Source organism: Uloborus diversus, chromosome 3 (assembly GCF_026930045.1).
Source record: "Uloborus diversus isolate 005 chromosome 3, Udiv.v.3.1, whole genome shotgun sequence".
Taxonomy (NCBI): domain Eukaryota; kingdom Metazoa; phylum Arthropoda; class Arachnida; order Araneae; family Uloboridae; genus Uloborus; species Uloborus diversus.
The window spans coordinates 174,610,712-174,631,384 of NC_072733.1; the positions used below are offsets into that span (position 1 = coordinate 174,610,712).

General features: G+C 34.8%; 1 protein-coding gene across 1 annotated transcript in view; it reads right to left on the reverse strand.

Moving 5' to 3' along the window:
• Positions 1-20,673, reverse strand: part of LOC129219299 (serine/threonine-protein phosphatase 6 regulatory subunit 3-like) — a 129,909-nt gene that overhangs the window by 39,651 nt on the left and 69,585 nt on the right. Inside the window, exons 17-18 of the mRNA XM_054853641.1 lie at positions 8,138-8,235; positions 8,014-8,056 (exon numbers count right to left, since the gene is read on the reverse strand). Of these exons, the coding sequence (XP_054709616.1) occupies positions 8,014-8,056; positions 8,138-8,235 (141 nt within the window). The remainder of the gene's footprint in view (positions 1-8,013; positions 8,057-8,137; positions 8,236-20,673) is intronic.

The window sequence follows — 20,673 nt, forward strand, 5'->3', positions numbered from 1 at the left end:
TAGATCAGTGTAGTGTTACTAAAATTATAAAAGAAATTAAAATGAAACCTACCTTGTTTGTTGATAATCAAGCTGCAATTGAATTCGTAAAATCACCTATTAAAAACTATCGTACTAAACATATTGATGTTAAATTGTTTTTTATACGTGATTTAATCTATGAGAATCTATTTTCTGTAAAATATGTTAGAAGCAAGGACAATAAGTCCGACATATTCACAAAACCTTTGTCGCGGGTTGAACTAGTCAGATTTAATGAAAGTATTTTTCTGTGATATATTTTTTGGAATTTACATCAAACGGGGGGCCAATTTTTATTCATATGTGCATATATATTTTTGTATACACTTGAAACAAATCTAGTCAGTTTTATTGAAAAAAAAAGAAAAAAAAAAGAAAAAAAATTGATCATGTATATACATTTTTGAACACATTGTCTCGCAGATTTTATTATTATTGCAGATTGTGTTGTGTACTGTAAAAAAAAAAAAGGAAAAAAATGTTTCTGAACTGTCAACTTCTGATCTTGTTTGGACACTGGACTATGGACTCTGGATCAAGTAATGCATAAGTCATGGATGATGAAGAGAAGAAATGTTTGGCTATAAGTGGAATTCTTCTGTGATGAAGAATGTTTAGTTATTGTTCAATTGAATGTTCCTATGTATTTGGATGAATGGACTTTTGGGTTTAATTTTTTTTCTGAAATGAAGTTAAATTTTAAAGTATTAGTAGATTCAAATTAGAATTTTTTTGATGTCAAGGATCTAGTAAGTCAGCGAGAGGGGGGGGGGAGTTGTTATCTTTTAATAGTATATTCACCCTATATTATTTTTATCTCGTTGCTTACTACTTAAAGATTTGTATAAGAATTGAAACTTACGGCATTCGACCGCATGTTACATCAGTAGGCATCCGGTAAACATCCTCCAAAGTTAAAGTTCGAATATGTACTTCCATGTTTTCGCCACTTGGTGGCGCCCTCGTCACGATCTCTCATGAGCGGGAAAGTTGTAGAAGGTTCCAGAAGTTGTTACATTGATCATACTTGGTACACGTGGACCAATGAGCGTTGAGCACGTCGTTTTGAACTTCTGTTCTTAAGGGGAATCGCCGTTACGTTCAGAACAACCGGGCAATTGATCTCCGTCCAAGTATGTGATCTGTGAGCCATCAGAGCCATGTGAAGGCTTGTTTACAACTAGTTCGGAAATTGTATCAACGTGAGTAAGGCATAGAAGGATAGCAGAATGTTCAGCCTACCTCCAAGTTGTAAGATGCTAAGTTGAATTTCTCCATGTTGGTAGTATAAGATTTGAACTTCATCTAGTCATTTTCTTCACTACTTGAAAGTTTTTACTCAAGGTTGTAAAAAGGATTAGTATTAGGCAGCAAATGTAGGGTATGATATAGTACAATATTTAAATATTTTTTCCTGCTATTTTAGTTAGTGCAATAGTCTAAATACCCAATGGCCCAGTTCATTCTTTATTCTAACAAATGTTTTTAATGTTTTATTTACATAACATTTTTGCCTCAATAAAGGCTTTTGTTGTCTTACATAATCGATTCTTTCTTGCAACTTTTGGCACAATTACACTCACAATACGTGAGTATTCTTTAACAATGCAACAAATTTTTCATCAATTTTGTCTCAATTTCAAAAAGAATTATCTCAAAAGGGTTCTCTTGAATTTGGTTTTTCTTCATAATATTAAAGAGTACACTTTTATTAACTAAAATATGTTTGTTTCCTTTTTGAGACACACCTGATTATATGGGAGGGTGCCCCAAAGCGGGTAGGTTTTCAAAAAACGCTCGAAAATTGTAGTTTTTGGATTTTTATCGCAACAATTTCGGTTTTATTTCCTAGCAGGGTTCTTGAACTTCAAAATAAAGTGATTTTTGTATTAATTCAAACCCAATATTTATTTATTATCTTTTTTATAAACATGTCAAAAACCTACTTTGACCTACCAGGGAGCCCAAAGCAGGTAAGCTTAACTAATTGTGGTTTGGTACATTTGTCAATCAAACATGAAGTTATAAATGATTAAAATAGTTGACTAGCTACCTACCATCATATTAAAAAATATAAAACAGTTGTACTTATCCAATTTAAAGTCAGCACATTTGTTTATAAAACATAAATAAATTATTGATTAAATTAATAGACTAATTAACTGCCATCCTAAAAAATAACTTTTTAAAGTTATACTTGTCCTATTGAAATAGAAAACCTAAGTCAGCACATAAGTCAAAAAATTATAAATATATGATTAAATCCTATACCCCCTTTGCCCAAAGGCACGTTTTATTTCAATAATTTAATCTTAAATTTAAAAAAGAAACAAACAAAATGACTATTGTAGTTTGTAGGTGGATGGTATCAGAATAATGTAATATTATTGACAATTAAAAAAATATGCTGGTCTTCAACTAATCACAAGTTACAAAACTTCATTTATTTTTTAGAAATGCATCATTTTTTTATTTTATTAATGTAGTTTAAAAACATGTGCGTCATTTATTGCTTTACAAATTACGTAGGCTGTTCAATAAGTAATAAGACTAATTTTACTGCAGCGAAATCACTCATCGGAATGTTAATTCCTGTGGCATGAGAAATGTCTGTTGTCTATATTAACAAAACCTACTGATAATTGGCGCATACACTGATGTTCCTGAGTATCACGTGATTGAATTGAAGACTGTTAGCGGGCGCCTACAAGAAATAAGAGTAATTTTACTGCAGTGAAACCATTCATCAGAATGTTAATTTCTATGGTATGAGAAGTGTCTGTTGTCTGCATTAACAAATCCTACCGATAGATTGCCTGCACAGACTCATGTTCCTGATTATCACGTGTTTGAATTGAAGCCTGTTGCCGGGGGCCTACAAGATGCAGCCAGTTGTCAAAATGGAAGCGCAGTTGGAACTAAGTTATGCAATTCAAGTTTGTTTTCGACTGCAAAAATCAGCATCGGAGATCTTTTATATGATAGGTGAAATTTTTGACCATGAAGCAGTGTTTAGAGTTAGTACTATTTGCCGGTATAAAGCTTTTAAGGAAGGCAGGCAGAATATGGAAGACATTGAATGTGAGAGACAACCTTCAACATCCATCACAGAGACAATGAGTAACACTGCTGCTATTATTACCAAGGGTAATCTCAGAATAATTTTACATCAATCAGTTCTGTTTCCTCAACTTAAGAAACCATTACAAAGCAAACATTTTGAAAGCAACAAAGCATGTCTAAACTCTTCAGAGGCGGTTTTGAAATAGCTCTCACAAACTAAACATTCAGAAGTTTTTAAGAAGTGGAAAGAAAGTTTGAATAAATGCATTTAGTCTCGCAGAAATTATGACGATTAAAGTTGTCCTGTATTTTTTATAAATTTAGTTTTATTACTTATTGAACAGCCCTCGTACAAGTAATTCTAATAAAATTCATGGGATCTACTGCTCCTCAGTTTTGACAGGAAAAAAAAACTTTTAAATATTTTTGACCAATTAGTTTTTGGGTCAGCGACCAGCCACAAGCTCGAGAAATTATAAAAAGTGAAGTTCCAGAATTAAATTTAAAAAAAAAAATTCTCAGCTCGTATGAGAGCTCGAGATTTTTACTAGGTATTATTTTAAAGCTCCTGGAATAAGATTTAAAATGACGTGTTACTTGGCAAGATTATGCGAAATTAATATTTGAAGGTCATAAAAAGCATTTCATGTTTAAAAAAAACACATAACTACTGCGGTGTATTCCGTGGCGCAGTCGGGGGTGAGGCAGCGAGTTAAAAAAATCCCTAGAACACTTGGTTTTAGCACATACACTCAGGAGCATTGAAAATAACGCCCCAAGAAGGAAGCATTGGGTTGAAGTGAAATTTAATATACATAATAATACAAGTGAGAGAGACACTTGATCCAAAAATCCAAGCAATTAAACAAATACATAAGAAATAAGAAAAATACAGTTCAACTTGAATAGAGAGTTGGACCCCCTGTTGCTGCAATACATATCGCAGCACAAACCGGCATTGAGCTAATTAAACGTCAGACATTGTCCTGAGGCAGATGGACCCCCAAATTTTGAACAGCCACTTCTAAATCTTGCACAGAGAAGCACGCAGCATCTGGCGTTTCAGCTGATTCCATACATGCTCTATACGGGAGAAGTCGGAAGAGCAGCTAACTGGCCATGGAAGTGTCTCAAAAGGATGTAAGAAGTCCTGAGCAACTCTAGCTGTATGCAGGCAAGCATTATCTTGCTGGAAAATTGCCTCTGGGAGACCATTTAGCAACGGTCCTATACGTGGTTCCAGAATGTCATTAACATAACGCTGGCTTGTTAAGGTTCCACGTACCTTAGCTAGAGTGGACCGGCTATCATAGGCTATGGACCCCAGACCATTATGCTCGCTGTTCGGGCAGTGTGTCGTGCGATAAAATGGGTTAAATGGTATCTTTCTCCAGAGCGCCTCCGCACCTGTGTGCAGTTATTATCTCACCCTTAAACGAACAGAGATTCATCACTGAACATCACTTTTTGCCAGTCAGTGACATCCTACACCGCTCTGGCTCCGCACCATTGTAGACGGAGTTGTCTATGCTTTGGTGTTAAAGGGAGAAAGCAAAAAGGGCGCTTGGACAACAGATTCACTGCTGCAAGACTTCTAGAAATTGTTCGAGGAACAACTGCTACCCCTACGTCTGCTTGTATGGTGGAACGAGTCACTGTGAGATCTATGCGCTCTTGCCACACGATCCTTCCATTATCTCTCCTCCTCGACTTCCTGGTCGCTCGAGACACGGTTTTTTGCAAGTGGGTACCATTTCCTGTAAACTGCCTACAACAGTTTCTAGCGGAACACTCCGAACGATCCACCTGAGCAGCAACACGGCTCGTCGACATACCTGCAATTTTCATGCCAATGATCAAACCTCTCACAAGCTCGCCCAACTGTGAGAATGTTTTCTATCTAATCGACCTGGCATCCTTCACTCTTTACAGCTCCCTAATAATCGGGATGTACTCGTAACATTTATAAATCCCTAATCATGCACTGGTTTATATAGCACGTTTTTCCCAATTGCACCGATACTGTAGGGTAAACGGTCATGCACATTGACACCAAACTTGGATCATTTGCTTATCAGATGTCACTATTCTTATATGCAAAATTTTGCGTTCATACCTTTCTTCTTTCTTGGGGCGCTATTTTCAATGTTTCTGAGTGTATTTACACTCTTAATATGGTACTTTATACACATATAAAGCTAATTATGAATAAAACCCCCATTCTGCAGATAATTTCTGGCTGCACAACTGGGTGAATATGTGGTAAAAATTTCAGAATGGGATTTCAAAAAGAAAATGTTTTTAGAAAGTTATAATGAAGCTTTTAGATTCAGCAGAATATTTGCAATTTTATCACTATGGGTTTGTTAATCGATAAACAATAATAAAAAAATCATTCTTTCCATTATTCCTTTTCAAAGTTAAAGGCAACTCAATGAAGAAATACTTCTTACTTGAACTGAACTACAACAGAGATATAACTACCACAATCACCAGACTTAGAATGGGGCTTGAAGGGCATGAATATTATGCCTGATGATCCAGACTCTTCAAAGATTGCCAACATTGCCCAGGCAAACAACTTGACCTGGAACACATTTTCAATTGTCCATCCATTGTAGCGGTCCTCTTCAAAATTGACCTGAACTGCACAAAGCGAACGTTCTACACAGAGAAGGCCGTAGATAGTCGCCAAAGCCGTTCTTGAAGCTTTCGGCTCAATTGGACTTTTTTTTTTACAGTATTTCATTTTGTACTTGCCATACGACAACAACACAACAAAGTTAAAGGCAGTAAAAAGATATGATAGAGCATAAGATAATGTAAATAGTTGTTATAAATGTATTGGTCTGAACTCTAGTTCTTTATGAAATCACTACAGTGATGGGATTACATTCTCAGTTTAAAAATATTTTTAATTTTTCTATTCTTAACCACAATGAATCAAGATATTTTGGCCAAAACGAATTTATTTATTTTATTTTTTTTTGCCACGCTACATGGCAAAAATTTGTGTGGCGTCTAAGGGACTGCTAGAATAGTTTCAGCTACAGCAAATTTTCAAATGACCTACATTATCCACGTTATGACTACACAACATTGGTTTGATAGAGCAATGAACAAATTAGGTTAACACATTTTCAGCACAGTACAATTGTACGGCAGAAACAAGAAGATGTTTCATTCCAGTGAACAAGAATAAGGTGCAAGTGAAAGTACTAATTCAGGAGTGGAGAGCACAACAATTTTCGAGGGTGATCTTGAATGCTCAAAAATAGTTGGATTCTTGATCTCTGCAGCTATGATAGAAAATGATGGTAGGGGTGGGTTTTAGACAAAGTTGAAGAAAATCAAGCAATGAAGGGAACATTTTTACATTCATAGGGAACTTCATGCTCCTTTTTCTAATACCAAAACTTTTGAGAATGTTCTTATGTATCTGCGAATAATCTCATTTCAAAAGTAGATCCCCCAGGACAAAAACAATAGAAATGGGTCACAATCACTCAAAGAAAGAAGGGAACTAGGCATACCATATGGTATTAAGAGTATTTTGCCCCCTGCAATTTTCCTGTAAATATTTTCAGAAGTCACCAATTTCTATAGTTCACTACTCAACTTCAGAAATTAAGTGGTGAAATGGTGAAAAGCCTTTTTTTGCATTATGAGTCAATCACAATCCCAGTCTGAATTTTATCCACATCTATGGTAATGAAATCACTGGATTTTCAGTTACCGCTTATCAAGTTCTCAATTACTGTTATTAACAATTACATGGTGGAAAAAAATTGCAATATCTAAAAATATCTGTAGATCTACTTTTTAGAAAGAACCCTTGACAATCCCATTATGAAATTTTATACCACTTGGGCACCACATTTTTTTTTTTTTTTAATACCTAACAATGCTTTTTATGACCAGGAAATATTAGAATTGCAAAACCTTGGGAAGTTACATATCATTTTAAATCCTACTCAAAGAGCTTTTAAAAAAAAGGACTAGTCAAAAACTCTTGCTCTCATAGGAGCTAAGAAAAAAATATTTTTTTAAGTACCAAAACTTCACTTTTTACCATTTTTCGAGATTTAATTATTATTTTTTTGGGGGGGAGGGTTCTAATATTTTTCATTTATTTAACATGGAGTGACATGCATGTTTTTGAACTACATTATCGTTTTTAAACTGGCATGTCTCAAAAATGAAACAAACGTTTTTTAGTTAATAAAAGTGTGCTCTTTTCAATTAGAATTAAAGAGGATCCTTTCTAGTTATTGCTTTTTGAAATTGTGACAAAATTGATGAAAAAAAATTTGGGCTGAATTTTCAACTAGGATAATTCAGCAATTATTTGAGCTATCAAGATGCAACTTGCGTACCTTTCAGGCATAACAACAGGCTACAAACGAGGAAAAAATAAGCTTCATAAAACTATTCTCTCAGCAAATACAAGCCAATGATGCACGGTTGGAATTTGTAAAAATCCTATTTTCAACCTACTTTGGCTGCACACCATGAAAAACCTACCATGCATAGAGCTTTTGCTACACAACAGGCTTTTCTACAGCAAAAGTTGATGAGGATCACCAAATATCAGAATTGTAACCATCTCAAGTTGCGAGCAATGAAAAGCACATTCTTGGTGGTTTTGTTGTTTCAGTCGCAATACGAAAAAAGAGGCCGTTACAAAACTGCATATTGGCAGAACCATACCACTTAAGGAGCTGAAATTTGGCATAGCTTCATTTTAGATTTATATGTACATCATATAAAAATTTCATGAACATTGGAGAGGGTGAAGTGGGGACCCTTAGGTCACTTGACATGGAATGACCTATAGGTGTCATTAGTACAATATCACTAGTTAAAATACAGAAGAAATTATCAAACTAATGCTGCAACTAAAAATTTACAGATCAGTAAAATTCTTACCTCTTTCTTCTGAGATAGAGGGATCATTGAATTTCTTGCACAACTGTTAAAATCAGAAAAAGGCTCACAAGAAATTGAAATACTAATCAAAACAGAAGTTCAGAGTTTAAATGACTCAACTTACATTAAACTCTCATCAGCATCCCCAAATTCATCATCATTAAATCCAAACTGATCAACAAAATTACTCGTCATTTCATGCATTTGATAGTCCGAAAAAGCCTATAAACAAAAAATTACTTAAGTATTTCTCTTTGAATAGAAAACTTTACAAAAACCATGTTAATCTGCCCAGGGGTTTGTCCAACTTTTTTTACAGGGTCCATTTTGCTCATAAATTTAAAAAAAAAAAAAAAAACTTTGTAAAAAATCAAATAATTTGTGAACTTACAAAATGTGAACATATAGTAATGCATACAATTTAGTTTTTATATAAAATTCAACATTGGCATTTACAGTAGGCTGCTGTGCTAAGCACAAAAGTCGTATCTGCACTTTTTACTGAAATTGAGTTACGATCACCAAGTGATTCTTAGTCACATATTTTTCCTAAATATAATGTTTTATGGTCATCAGTGAATGGGAAATATTTTTTTAAAAATTCTGAAAAAGTTGCATCTGCACATGGAGGCACAAAACTTTAAACTGCGATTTCTCATTTTGAGCTTAGATGCAGGTATGAAATTTGGGCTTAGCACGGCAGTATAGGACCTCAAATCCAGAGTATTTGAACTGCAATTTTGCCAGATTTTGAAAATTTTCCCATTGTCTTTATTGAAAATAATCCGAAAGTACTATGACATGATATATTTGAACTGTTTTTAAAATTTTGCCAACATTAAGAATCAAGCTTTTCTTTTTCTATTTTCAATTGTGTCTTTTTTTTTCCCCCCCGTAAAAAAAGAAAACAAACTTTATGAAACATACTTACAATTAATATTGATTATGAAACTTGTTATATTTTGAAACACTAAACCTAATTGTAAAAAATATCCCAATTTCGTTTCTTACAAAATTTACATTTTTTCATTGCATTCAATTACGCTCAGGGCACTACTTTTCATCCATTTTAGTCCAACTTTTTTAACCAAACATCAAATCTGGAATAGACAATAACCAAGCTGGAGGCAGATGTCATCTCATTGAAGCTGAGAGGGCCAACAAACTGGTAGCTCAAGTAAGTCACACCAGCGAGAGTCTGCAGCTACGGTACAGTTCAACTTGTCAGTTGAAGGCAAAGCTTCACTAATAAGCAGTAAGTTACAGCTCTTAAACCTGTGCTAAGGCAGAACTATCAGATTCAATGACCTCTGTCTCCAGCTTGGTTATTGTCTATTTCGGACTGATGAGTCCATAACAAGGACAAAACTACAGTTTTAGGATGGCATAACCAGGCTGTTGGTACATTGCATGTAGTTCTGCCCTAGCTCAGGCTTAAGGACGGTAACTTACAACTTAATCTTCTAGCAGTTTCTCAGATATGCACAAAATTTTTCAATTTTTACTCTAGCATTAATAATTGCCTAGTGATTAATGTTTTGAAAAATTATTACTGACAGTTCAAATCTTATTCACAGCTGCTCTACCTTATTATTTTTTTTATTAAACATTAGTCAATATTAAGTATCATAACACAGGGGTTCCTAAACTTTGATGAGTTAGAATTTCCCCTCTGTACCTCAGTCAACTTCTATAACGCGTTGTACAAATATATATTGATACCATGTGCACTGGCAATACTCCTCTCCTCTCCCTGCGGCACCCACTTTGGGAACCACTCTCATCACTTATATTTATAAAAATTAAAACTTTTAAGTCTTAATATTTAAAAATATATAGACTAGTGCTGACTAATGAAAATCCAGATGAAAAATAAACATTGAATGTACTTTGGACAGCTTTGTACACAACATTTTAACTGGATACAAGTTTGAAACAAACAACAAATAATTTAAAGGGGGGGGGGAATGTTTTCAATACCTGATTCTTGGTTAATGACTATTATATGAGGCCCCTAGTTTCAAAACCGGATACTTGTAGAAAACCAAATTTTACAGGAGACATAAAAGTTCGGTTTTGAAACTGAGGCAGACCTTCCCGCCCCATTTCAAGGGGGAAAGAAGCGGTTTTTGAACCTAATATTGAGCAGGCAAATAGGCCTTATGATTCTCTACAAGATTTACAAAAAAAAAAAAAAAAAAAAGAAAATCAAATTTTTTGCAAGTATCTGGTTTTGAAACTAGGGGCCTCATATAAACTGTGCATCTGAGAATCGTTAAATTAAAAATAATGTGTGGGAAGTTGTGTTCCTCATAGAAAGAGGCATTTTTGGGTTACATGTAGTTTTTTGTCTGACTCTACAGTACAAAAAAGTAGGTTAATAGTTGAAGGTTAGTTATATTATAGGCAAATTCCAATAATGTTAAAAAGATAAATTGGAGAAAAACCTCTCAAAACTGGGGCAGAGATGAGAGTGGTCAGAGAGCAAAATGAAGGAAGTTGAGAAAAAAATTCCTAAAACATGCAGAAAAGGGATGGTATCCAAAACTGTATCAAAATAGCCCATAGGAGCATGGATGCAAGTTTGGAGATGTGTTCAAGAAGGAAAATATTTTCAGCCCCCCCCCCCCCCCGCATGTGTGCTTTAAAAATTATGTGTATAAATGTACTAGTTTTTCACAATGCCAGTTTTGGAATCTGTGTTTGATTTGAATTTAAAGCCTTTAAATTGTAATATTCTAAAAACCTAAAAAACTGCAAATAACGGGGGTCTGGAGGCTCTCACCCAGAAATTTTTTTAAATTGAAGTCCAAAAAACGCAATGGTTGGCCATTTTGGTAAAGTTAAAGGAAAGGAGGGGTTCAGGGAATATTACATCAATTATTTCAAACTGATAGTCCCAAAAATTACAAAATTGGGCGACCTTCAAAAATATTAGAGAAAGGGGGGGGGGCGCTTTGGGCTCTCCCCAAAATATAAGCTTTCAAAACGAAATTGTACTCCATCTTTCATAACGTTTATACGCTTTTTGACTGCATTATTGAAGGGATGGAGTTCAGGAACCCTCCTTCAGCAATATTTCGAAATTGAAGTTCCAAAAACGCAATGTTGGATAATGTTAGGGATGAAAGTGGTAGCAGCTCCCCGTCATTAGTTTTTTGCCGATCGCAAACATTTTTATTGCAGCAATAAAATCGCTCGGGACAAAAGATTTTCACTTTTGCATCATAAATCAGTTCTGATCGGAAAGTCTACCCAAGGTAGCGCCAACAAACCAGAAAAGAAAGAAAGGTGGGGGAAGGGTATGGGCGATTAATGATAATGAACTGGCAACATCCCCCCCCCCCAACTGTTTTCATTTGAAAAAGTATTTTTTATAAGATAGCAGGTGGTGAAATTAGCAATGAAAAAAATCGCTTCACTGAAGTAGATATATTTTTTAAATGAGATACACTTTCCAATATTCATTAATTAAAAAAGAAAGAACTAGGGTAACTGAATCCTTACCCCAGGCAGGGTCCCCATATCACATCCCTCTTAAGGCACTCAAATATAACCTAAAGTAGCATTTTAAATATTTCAGCATCAAAACATTTTCGGAAGAGAACTCCTGAACCCCTTTTTCTGAGTTCACCACAAATGTCCTAAATTTGAATTTTTAAGTCCTCCAGTTTCTTAATTTTTTTCTAGGAATAGTACCCCCCTTTACCTATAAACATAACTTATGACCGGCTAAAAGTTTTAATACTTTAATTTTGGAAACTTTTTGAAAGAAGCTTCCTACACCCTTCCCCCTTAAGTCATCCAAAGATAGCCCAAAACAAAGCTCTTAAAGTTTCAGAAACAGAAACATTTCGGGCTGAGCGTCAGGAATACTGATAGACATAGTATGTCAATCTAAGTGAAGGTTTATTATCATTTTGTATGTTAGATAACATTTTACATATTTGCAGTTTTCATATCATTGTTCCTTAACGAACGCTAGAATCCGTGACGTAGTCTTGGAATAGAGAACGGCACGTGTAGTGGGCGTTGCCCATGACGTGACTACTTTAACGTGAACATGTGACGTCACGTACACACGCTTCGGGCTTGACCACTGAAGATCACGATCAGGTAGCATTGAAGTGAAGATATGCTAATGAGAGTCTGAATATAAGCAAAGCTGTTATCAGTTGATCTCTCTCTCACTTCTTGCACAGCCTAGACGCGTTGGCTCATGTCAGGCAAGCCAACTTGCTGTCTGTTCAGCAAGCTTAGGCTGTTAGCCTTTTTTTTGTTTAATTGAAGTAGTATGATGTTTGTCCATTGAAGACTTCGTTCCTCATGAACGATAGTCGGGTCAATTGATAATACTTATTAGTCTAGGTCAACGGGGTATTTGCAATAATGATATACTTATCCTTATTTACTTTTTGTCAAAGCCATATACTTTGTTTTTTTTATCTTTTAATAAATTAATTGATGTTCAATGAGCTATTCGTCTTCAATTATACTGTTTCACGAACTCCAATTTCACTCTGCTAAATATATTACGTTGTTTGGGCAAGAGTTAGTTTCAATCATACCTTCCCATCCAACAAGGGGTTATGGGCCCAGATTGCCTTTCCCCTGTAGAGTTCTTTGAAAGTGAATCAGTTGTAAATTTTTTTGAGAATAAAATTTTTTTTTTTTTTCGAGCAAATACCGCTGTGCAAGAAAGTTTTATTCGGGGAGGCCGTAACAAGCGATGTGTAAGAAAATGGTGTTAGTCGTTTCCTTTACCGATGTTCTTCAGTCAAATTATGAAATTTCATAGATCTCTGACGTTTGTGGAAAAGCTACACTAGTTGATATTTAAAGTGGAAATTTTTTGAAAGTGAACTCTTTTTCTACCTAATGGAACTGTAGGATTTTTTCATCCAAGACTCTTTTTATCGCGCATGCGAATTTAAAAGTCAAGATTTATAATGGCTACTTCTGGGGTTACCATAGAGCCACTTACGAATGAAAATTATACGGAATGGGCAATAAATGCGAAATTCCTTCTTATGGACAGGAATGCGTGGTCCATTGTAGATGGATCGGAAAAAGTACCCGTTATCAGCAAGGAAGCCGAAATCACCGCTAGAGATGTTCGCGATTATGAAATACGAAGAAGAGCCGCGCTGTCAATTATTTTTTTAAATATCAACCAAAGTTTAAAGAAAATCATTGAAAATATAGAAGATCCTGCGGAGTCATGGAAGAAATTAAGGGATCATTTCTTCCCTAATAATCGATGTGTTCAAATGCAAAATTTTAATCAATTAAATCAGTGCCATCTTGAAAAGGGCGAAAAATTAAATTTATTCGCCGCTCGCCTTCAACGAATTTTTGATAACATAAAATTGGCTTATCCAGAGTTTCCCGAGGATTACCTGACGTTTCACCTTCTCCAAAATTTACCTAGATCATATGACAATATTGTCCAGAACATTCTCACACGTCCTGCACCTGAGTTTAGATTCGATAAGGTTGTCATTGATCTGATAGTAGAAGAGGGTCGCCAGAACCTTAATATGGAGAAAGAAGCCAATTCATACGCTTATATGACAAAGATTATCTGCCACTCGTGCGGCGAACAGGGCCACATTAAGCGTGTATGCCCAAACCGGAAAAAGTGTCATCCACCACGGAACCACCAAACGACTCAACGAGGTTATCCCCGAGAAGTCTCACCCCAGCAGAGGAGTGACAGACCCAATCGATGGAACCGAAGTAGAAACCGAAGTCGAGGTCGCCGATGGAATTCCAAAGGACGGAGACGGTCATTTTCCAACGACAGACGTGAGTACGAATTATATTTTGTCTCTGAAGCTAATTTAAGTCATTCAGGCACAGGGCGATCTAGGAACCTATTTACCTTTGACACAGCCGCCTCTCATCATTTTTCCTTTAGAAAGGACTGGTTCGTGAATTTTGAGAAAGTTCGGGATGTTCGTATGGCGGTAGCAGTAAAGGAGAAAACCTTTCCAATTGTCGGAAAAGGAGATGTTAAAGTTAATTTTGGTGAAAAAACTGTAATTTTACAAAATGTATTGTACTCTCCCCAATTACGTCGTAATATTTTATCTGGTACTAAATTTGACCAGGGAGGTGCAAAATTTGTAGGGGGAGGAGGTTTCGTGGAGGTATCTAGCCAAAAGGGTCCAATTTTTAAAGCAAAACTTGAAAATGGCATGTATATTGTTGAAACTGTGGATAATGAAATCTCTGAGAATAATCATGTAGATAAGAATCCCATTCCTGAAAATAATTCATTAGATTTGGAAACTTGGCATAAGCGATTTGCTCATGTGAACGTAGATTCTATCAGACAAACCGGTGATTTAAAATCCGTTAATGGTTTACCCAAATTTAAAAGTATAAAACTAAATTGTGACAATTGTAAAATCGGAAAGTTCAAACGCGTTAGTTTTAAGTCTATAGATAATATTCGGTCGAAACGACCGATTGAACTCCTTCACGCTGACGTTTGGGGACCATATAGTGTCAAGGGAAGGAATGGAGAAAGATATTATTTATCCATAATCGATGATTTTTCTCGGAGATGTTCACTTTATCCAATTTGTAATAAAAGCCTAGTTCCTGAAATTTTGAAGTACCATATTCTAAGAGCAGAAAACTTTATTGGTAAAAATGTAAAATTTGTAAGAACAGATAATGGGTCTGAGTTTGTAAACAATGAGTTTGATGATTTTTGTAAAGAAAAGGGCATAAAGCACGAATTAACTGTACCATTTACTCCGATGCAAAATGGAGTAGCGGAAGTCTTTAACAGGGTGGTAGCTAACGCAACTCGCGTAATACTTCAAGAAAGCGGATTACCACAAAATTTCTGGCCTGAAGCCATGTTATATTTTGTCTATACGTGGAATCGCGTCTGCCACAAAAACCAGAAAAAGACACCTTTTGAACTGTACGGAGGCAGAAAACCTTCGGCTCGTCATTTAAGAGCATTTGGCACAGTTGTATTCGTAGCTATACAAAAGAATTTAAGAAATAAACTCGATGCAAAAGCTCAAAAAGGAGTGTTGGTCGGTTATGCTTTTAAACGAAAAGGATATCGTATTTTTGTTCCTGAACTCAATAAAATTATAGAATCCATAGACGTGTCCTTCAAAGAAAACACTTTCTACAAAGATGAATTCGCGAACGTAAAAGAGAAAGAAAAAGTCACCCCAAATTGGCCTCTCACTCAAGTCGAAAGTTCTGACCTTGACGAGACGGCAGAAGTATCTGTTTTCAGTGAGGAGGGGGAAACTAGTCAAAGCGAATTACAATCAGAATCAGAAAGCGAAGTTGACGGAAAAAGTAAACCTTTAAAAAGTGTAACTTGGGTTAGAAAAGTTAGACCCAGGACAAATAGTTCTAGGAATGATATTTATTTTTTTGAGAAAGGGAAAAATACCAGATTAAGATCCATGCATGATGTTCACAAATATTGCAATAAACATAATATCGCGTATGATCCAAATATGTTTAGTTTCGTAGGTAAGGACCTATTTGAAGGTGAAATTTCCGCTAATAGACCAAAGGTAGATTTGAATTCTTCATGACTAGCGGAGGATATTCAAGTTCCGAGTACTTACAAACAGGCGATAAAATCAAAAGAATGGGATCAATGGAAGGCATCAATGAAAGAGGAATATGACGTGATGTTAAATCGCGAGGTGTGGAAATTATCTGAATTGCCTGAAAATACGGTACCAATAGGATCGAGATGGGTTTATTCGGTAAAGAAAAATGAGGAAGGCCAGGTAGTACGTTTCAAAAGCAGATTATGTGCTCAAGGTCATACTCAGATCAGGGGCCTAAATTTTTGGGAGACCTACTCTCCGGTGGTCCAATTCGGCATAATTAGATTTTTTTTCGCACTATTAGTAGTATGTGAAAAATGGATGCATATTCAATGTGATATTAAATGCGCGTATTTGTATGCGCCTTTAGAGGAAACCATATTTATGACACAACCTCCAGGTTTTGAAATTAAAGGTAAAGAACATTTATACTGTAAACTCAAAAGGGCTATATACGGCTTACATCAAAGTGGCCGTTTATGGTATTATGAAATGGAAAAAGTTTTGTGTAAAATTGGTTTTTCTAAATTTTCAAGTTGTAATTGTGTTTATTTCAATGAATATGTAATTTTACTTCTTTATGTCGACGACATTGTTTTATTTGGTAAAAATGAATGTTATATAAATAGCGCAATCAACATGTTGAATGAATACTTCGATCTAAAAGTATTAGGAAAAACACGCAAATTGCTAGGGGTAGATTTCTTAAATGAAGAAAATGATTTGTGTTTAAGTCAATTGGAATATATTCAGGAAATTTATGAACGTTTCGAAAATTTTAACATTCCTGTAGCATCTTTACCCATTAGCAAAGGAGTCATTTATTCAAATGTTGATTGTCCTAAAACTGATGATGAAGTAAAAGAAATGACAAAATATCCGTATAGAAATTTAGTAGGTTGCTTAGCATTTGTAGCAAATAGAACTCGTCCAGACATAGCATATGCAGTAAATATTTTTAGTCAATTCCAATCAAATCCTGGTATAATTCATTGGAATGGCCTTGTCAAATTACTCGGATATGTTTGGAAAACGAGAGATTTAAAACTAAAGTTACAATGCAGCAAAATTCAATTGATTACTTTCTCGGATTCTGACTTCGCGTCAAATCGAGACGATCGCACATCCTTAGGCGGACAAATTGTTTTTCTAGACAAATCGCCGATTGAATGGCGTACATTTAAACAGAAAAGTGTAAGCTTATCCACTATGGAGGCTGAATTTGTTGCAATGACAGAATCCGCTAAGGAATTGATGTGGTTTGATAGGGTATTAGATGAATGCATCGAAAATAAAGTAATCAAAAGATCTAAATTTAAATCTATTCTTTTTGTTGACAATCAAGCATCAATTGATTTTGTAAATTCACCTATTGAAAACCATAGAAGCAAACACATAGATGTGAAACTATTTTTTATTAGAGATCTAGTTTGTAAAAATGTTTTTGACATTAAATATATTCGAAGTAAGGAAAATTTGGCAGATATTTTCACGAAATCTCAAACCCGTTTTGAATTGCAAACATTTATTGAAAATATTTATTGTGAACAAAAATAACATTGTTTTTAAGAATGTTTTTCCAAATTTTGAAAATGTTTTTTGTAACTCTTGAATATTCGTATTTGCACTTACATCATATGATATTTTTCATGATAAATCTCTTACAAGGTGAACAATTTGATTGTTATCTTCGTTAAAAGTCAAGTAAAAGCCACTAGATCGTTTTCCAGTGGGGTAAATGATGAAGTGATTAGGGTTAATTAATTTTTGAACGGTAAAATTGTTAAAATTACTTTTTCGAAATATTTATGAACTTTTAAATTCTTTTTACCTAACAAGTATAAAATATTAAAACTGGAATTTTAAATGGTCACAACTTTAAGGGTCAAATTTTTAAAGGACCAAAAGTTTATGATAAATTCAAAAAAAAAAAGAAAAGTTTGAGTTTCTCTTAGCGATGAAGAATGCCTTATGAGAAGTTTAAAATAAAACTCAAACATAGTATATCAATTTTTTTTCAAAAATTCAATTTTATCATTGATCAATATTAGAAATCCTAGTTTTTTTTATAATGTATTACGTATGCTGATTTGAACAGTTACTTGTGTATATTTTTTTTTTCATGTTTTTCAGGCAAATGTGTACAAGGAACTTTCAATTGAGAAGAAATTTAAATTGATTTAACAGGATGAACTTTCCTCGAACATGAACTGTTTTTTTGATGTTGTGTTTCTCGGACGTTACGGATCTCCGGAATTCCTTTTGTTATCAATGTTGAATTAAGTGTTCTAATAATTGTTGTTCTATTAACATTGTTATTGTGTTTTGTAAAAGGATATGGCTAAATTTTTAAAGATTGTTTAATATTATACTCTTCTCAAATTTTTTTAGATTATCGAAATGATAATGGGGAGGCCTTGATAGACATAGTATGTCAATCTAAGTGAAGGTTTATTATCATTTTGTATGTTAGATAACATTTTACATATTTGCAGTTTTCATATCATTGTTCCTTAACGAACGCTAGAATCCGTGACGTAGTCTTGGAATAGAGAACGGCACGTGTAGTGGGCGTTGCCCATGACGTGACTACTTTAACGTGAACATGTGACGTCACGTACACACGCTTCGGGCTTGACCACTGAAGATCACGATCAGGTAGCATTGAAGTGAAGATATGCTAATGAGAGTCTGAATATAAGCAAAGCTGTTATCAGTTGATCTCTCTCTCACTTCTTGCACAGCCTAGACGCGTTGGCTCATGTCAGGCAAGCCAACTTGCTGTCTGTTCAGCAAGCTTAGGCTGTTAGCCTTTTTTTGTTTAATTGAAGTAGTATGATGTTTGTCCATTGAAGACTTCGTTCCTCATGAACGATAGTCGGGTCAATTGATAATACTTATTAGTCTAGGTCAACGGGGTATTTGCAATAATGATATACTTATCCTTATTTACTTTTTGTCAAAGCCATATACTTTGTTTTTTTTATCTTTTAATAAATTAATTGATGTTCAATGAGCTATTCGTCTTCAATTATACTGTTTCACGAACTCCAATTTCACTCTGCTAAATATATTACGTTGTTTGGGCAAGAGTTAGTTTCAATCATACCTTCCCATCCAACAAATACCCCTCCCCCCTCCCTCTCATTGTGTTTACTAAAGGCAGTGTAAGCTTGTGTTTAAGATTAACTTTTTCTATTGAAAGAGCAACACCCTCCACACATCGCCAAAGACAACTCAAAGGTTTAAGACTACAATTTCGAAAATGTTTTGAGAAAGCCCCTGAATTCCCTAACTCACTCAAAAATGGCCAACATAGCATTTCAATACTTCAGCATGGGAAAACTTTCGGGGGAGAGCGTAGCCCCCCTCCCCTCCTAGCTTGTCCAAGATATAAAAGTTTTAAGACCTCAGTATCTTGGGTTAATTTGCGGTATCTTTGCAAGAACAGTGTTTTTTCGCAAACTTGTGCCGCCGTTATTTTTCTCATTTCCTTTCTCTCTCTCCCCGCCCCCCCCACCCCCATATTTCCATTCTAGCAAGTGTTAGATTGAATGACATTGGAATTTCGTGATTCCACAAGTCTTGTTAAAAATGCAGGAACGATTGCTCATTGATGGTTCAAACCAACTTGAGATTTCCCTCCAATTCTTTCTAAAACTCCCATTTCCATTAAAATCTTCAAAATCCCTGATAGTTCCCGCTTTACCTGGTATGTGGACGCCCTTTGCTGTGGCGTAAATATTTCATCTCGTCAGGAATCACTCAATCAGTGAATCAGATTAAACTCTAAGAAATTTTAAGAGCGCACATAATTTTCACTTATGCGTGCAAATTTTGCAAAAAAAAAAACGCAAATGAAAAAGAAACTGAAAGGATGATCGAAACTAGCAAGGAAAATTGTTAACTTTTCAATTAGAGACGATTATTTGAAAAATTCAGCAAAATAACGACCAACTCTGCAGTCTGCAATGCAGTGAGTTGGAAATAACAAAGCTATACCTAGAAAAAGTCAAACAGCGCAAATCTAAAAGCCACTCCTCTAAAAGCATGTTGCAAACAAAACAAGTCCATGGCAGAAAATCAAGAAAATGTCGATGTAAATTCGTGGTTATGGAACGGTCCAATAATATTAAAGCATATTTTTCAAACACTGAATTTTTCTTTTTTAAGTAAAAACTGAAAGTCATTGAATTTCTTTCTGTTCCGATCTCCGTCTCAGAAATTTTGTCTAAGACGGAAATCCGTCCTGAGACGGAAGGTCTTGCACCCATGCATAGGAGCCATGATATTCACAAATTCAACAAAAAAAAAATCCAGTTTCAAAGGGAATATGATTTTGAAATAATTGGGTAGTAATTAAACATGGCACATATTGTTCTTAAATCATAGTATTCATTACCGGGTCATTCCATACAGATTCAATGGATGAGTGCGCTCGACCATTTTTATTTTTTTTAAACTCATATTCCAAAAAGTTGCATATGAATATTTAAAACCACTTTTATTTTTTCTCTAACCTTAACCCTTGATTTTTTAGGGGTCATCAAAAGTGATTTTTGCAGTCAAAAATGGGACTTTTAGACCTTTGTATTTTGGCCAAAATCTATTTGAATTACATTTATGGCAGTTAATTTAACGCTTTGATGTTAAAGTGCATAAGATGATAGTCTGACATGCTGAGTTACGTGGCTGTAACTTAATAATTAAAATAATGGCAACAGGTTAAAGTTCAAGGTCAAATGTAAAATTTTTACTCATTTCAAAGGGTCATAACTCACTTAGGGGACGGAAACACAAAATGAAATATGGAAAAACTAATCACTGGAGTCACACTAATGAGAAAATATAGCTGTAATTGTGTGTTTGTTTACCTCTTATAAATTACAACCCCTCAAAAATCAGAAAATTGAGAAAAATGACATTTTTAGACCCCTGTAAACCAAAAGGGGATGGAATTAAAAATGAAATTTCTTGGCCAATTCAATATTCCATTCAAGTACTATACATGTTATATATATTGTTTTGTGTATTTGGTTTGTAAAAGTGATACAGGTCT